The following is a 2,500-nucleotide window of genomic DNA, read 5'->3' on the forward strand; positions in this document are numbered from 1 at the left end:
ATATGATGCATGTGACATTTCACATCTACCAAGCAGATGCATCTGCTCTTGGAATTGTGGATGTATCTTAAGGCTTTGTGCTTTCCACTCAACTGGATAATGTCAGCACATGTTCTTATGCCTGTAAAGCGAATAATGTAGTTTCCTGTTTTGCAAACATCAACTTACTTATGGTCCAATTTCCCACCCTCACTCCCTCTACCAGTTCATGGCACTGATCCCATCGAAACGACTGGGATTTCTCCATGAAGCTGGACGAGGGATGTCCAAAGAAGACTCACCAGTGGACGAAGTTACAGAGGACGCAGAGGAGATTGATCATGCAGAGCGAGAGCTACGTCGAGGCCAGGTGCTGTGGTTCCGAGGCCTACACCGCATCCAGACACAGGTGAGGTTCGGTGAATGGTGCTGCTTGCCCATTAATCAAAAAAGATCCAAATTTGAAAAGATGAACCGTCTTGTATTCCAATATGAATGGCAATCGTTCATCTTCGTCGTTTTGTTATTCGAGCACGGGTCACCCGTTTTTGCTTGCAGATTCGTGTGGTGAAGGCATTCCGCAGCTCATTGTATGAGGGTCTGGAAAAGCCAGAATCAAGGACGTCGATCCACAATTTCATGACTCACCCGGAGTTTCACGTACAGGAATTGCAGCCACAAATCCCGCTGATTGACGACACAGATGCAGACGAAGACGAGGCTCCGACCAAGCGCAACGCCAACCATTGCGCACGCTCCCCAAACTTTGTCCCACTGGAGGCTGGTTTTTCAGGAGGCTTCAACTCTTCCCGGCCCTACCTTGGCCTTAGTCCACTGCCAAACCGCAACAACAACCACAACCGTAATCACAGTGGTGGTATTGATGGAGAGGGTGAAAGTGGAGGAAGCCAGCGGAGGTTAGCACCAGGTGCTGGGAGCATGGGAGGCTTGGACAGTGGTGTGAGTTTTCTGACGACGGATGGAAGCAAATCCGGTGCGAGCTCAAGTCCGGGGAGTCCACTTCACAGCTTTGAGACCTCACTCTAGCCTGCAATGGCTCTACGGTTGAGGAGATTGTATGTTCAGTTATTGAAGAAGTAGCCTTTAAGTCTGATGGAGTCATTAACTTGAAAGGATAACAATGAGTGAATGAGGAGGGGATGCAATATTTAATTTACACGAAGGGATTGATACGAGGCCGGAGTATTTCAGCACGCTGGTCGTGACGGTGGTCGAGGCAGTGGAGGGACGGAGGAGAATGGTGTGACGATGTTGACGGAAGTAGTCCTCGACCGAAATCAAATAATTGATCGTGGTGCTTTCTTTTTTTTCTTTTTTTTTAGCCAAGTCCGTTTCAGCAGATACAGTGTACACACCAAGTGATCGGATCTTCCAAGCCAGTTTCATGATGGTCTTGGGTTGGTTCTCAATTTGGGTTTGGCCGAGATTTGTATACATATATACATATGTATATATAAAAGAGCCTGATGATTAGGAACACCAATTTTAATTCGCTGCTTCAACGAATGTGTTTTTCAGCACTTGAATTGAGCTTCTTTTCGTTTTTTGTTTTATTTTATTTTTTTCTGAAGACCAATCGATTTTGTACATTGCGGAGGAGGCATCGAAACACCGGGGACAGGCATTCGATGTGATAACTACCTGATATGAAGATTATTACGTACGATTGTACATTCACCCTTCAGTTCCTGCGGTTGACAGTTTATTTGCACGATGAATCCAATTTGCACCATGCGTGTGCGTGTGCGCGTGTGTGTGTGCGTGTGTGCGTGGTGTGCTTTTGGTGGTAACCAGTGTAAAACAGCTCTAAAACGCGCACAATCGAAACGCGCTTTCGTCTTTGTGATGCCATGACGTCAGTATTCTGTTTACACGTTCTTTTTAGCTTTACCGTCTCGCCGAGCTCGACAAACGACTGTCAAGGAAACAGTATTTTGAATCATTGGACTGTGTTATAAGTTGCCTGTTCTTGCAATACCTGTACATAATGTTATGCACAAAAGGCACAACTTTCGGGTTTAACACAAACAAAAGAAATGCAATATTGTTATTTATAAACTACCGTGTATGACAAGATTATTTATGAAAGACCGAGTCGAATGGAAATTTAACATCTCGATTCATGTAACTTTCACTATTTCTAGGTTTTTGTACCTGAATCGGAGGGGGAGGGGGGGAGCACTTTCTTTGCTCGCATTGTGCGAAGGTCATTTTCAGTTCTACGGATGTAGTGATGAGGGTTCCATTATTTAAGCTTGCTATTTATATTACACGTCAACTACTGTTTGTTTGAAAAGACAGATAAGTAAAGGTCATCTCTCCAATTGGATGGAAATCAAGAACTTCAAAGTTTCTCCATTGCAATTGTGGATACACTGTGTGCTTATTGGAAAGACTATGGTTTGTGTGTTTCTACCTTCGATTGCCTACGATGAACTGAAATTCTGACATGGTTTTTGAGGAGGGGGAGAATGGGAGACCTGGGCAATGGTGTGAGTGG

General features: G+C 44.8%; 1 protein-coding gene across 6 annotated transcripts in view; it reads left to right on the top strand.

The window, feature by feature from the left end:
- Positions 1–2,500, top strand: part of LOC147019174 (plasma membrane calcium-transporting ATPase 2-like) — a 206,655-nt gene that overhangs the window by 203,873 nt on the left and 282 nt on the right. For all 6 annotated transcript variants that reach the window (XM_085899502.1, XM_085899506.1, XM_085899501.1 and 3 more), the window contains 2 exons: positions 206–388; positions 538–2,500. The exon at positions 538–2,500 is cut by the window's right edge. In XM_085899502.1, the coding sequence (XP_085755628.1) occupies positions 206–388; positions 538–1,026 (672 nt within the window). In that variant the 3' untranslated portion in view covers positions 1,027–2,500. The remainder of the gene's footprint in view (positions 1–205; positions 389–537) is intronic.

This window comes from Eptatretus burgeri, chromosome 10 (genome assembly GCF_056783735.1).
Source record: "Eptatretus burgeri isolate ZD-2024b chromosome 10, Ebu_testis_v1, whole genome shotgun sequence".
Lineage (NCBI taxonomy): Eukaryota > Metazoa > Chordata > Myxini > Myxiniformes > Myxinidae > Eptatretus > Eptatretus burgeri.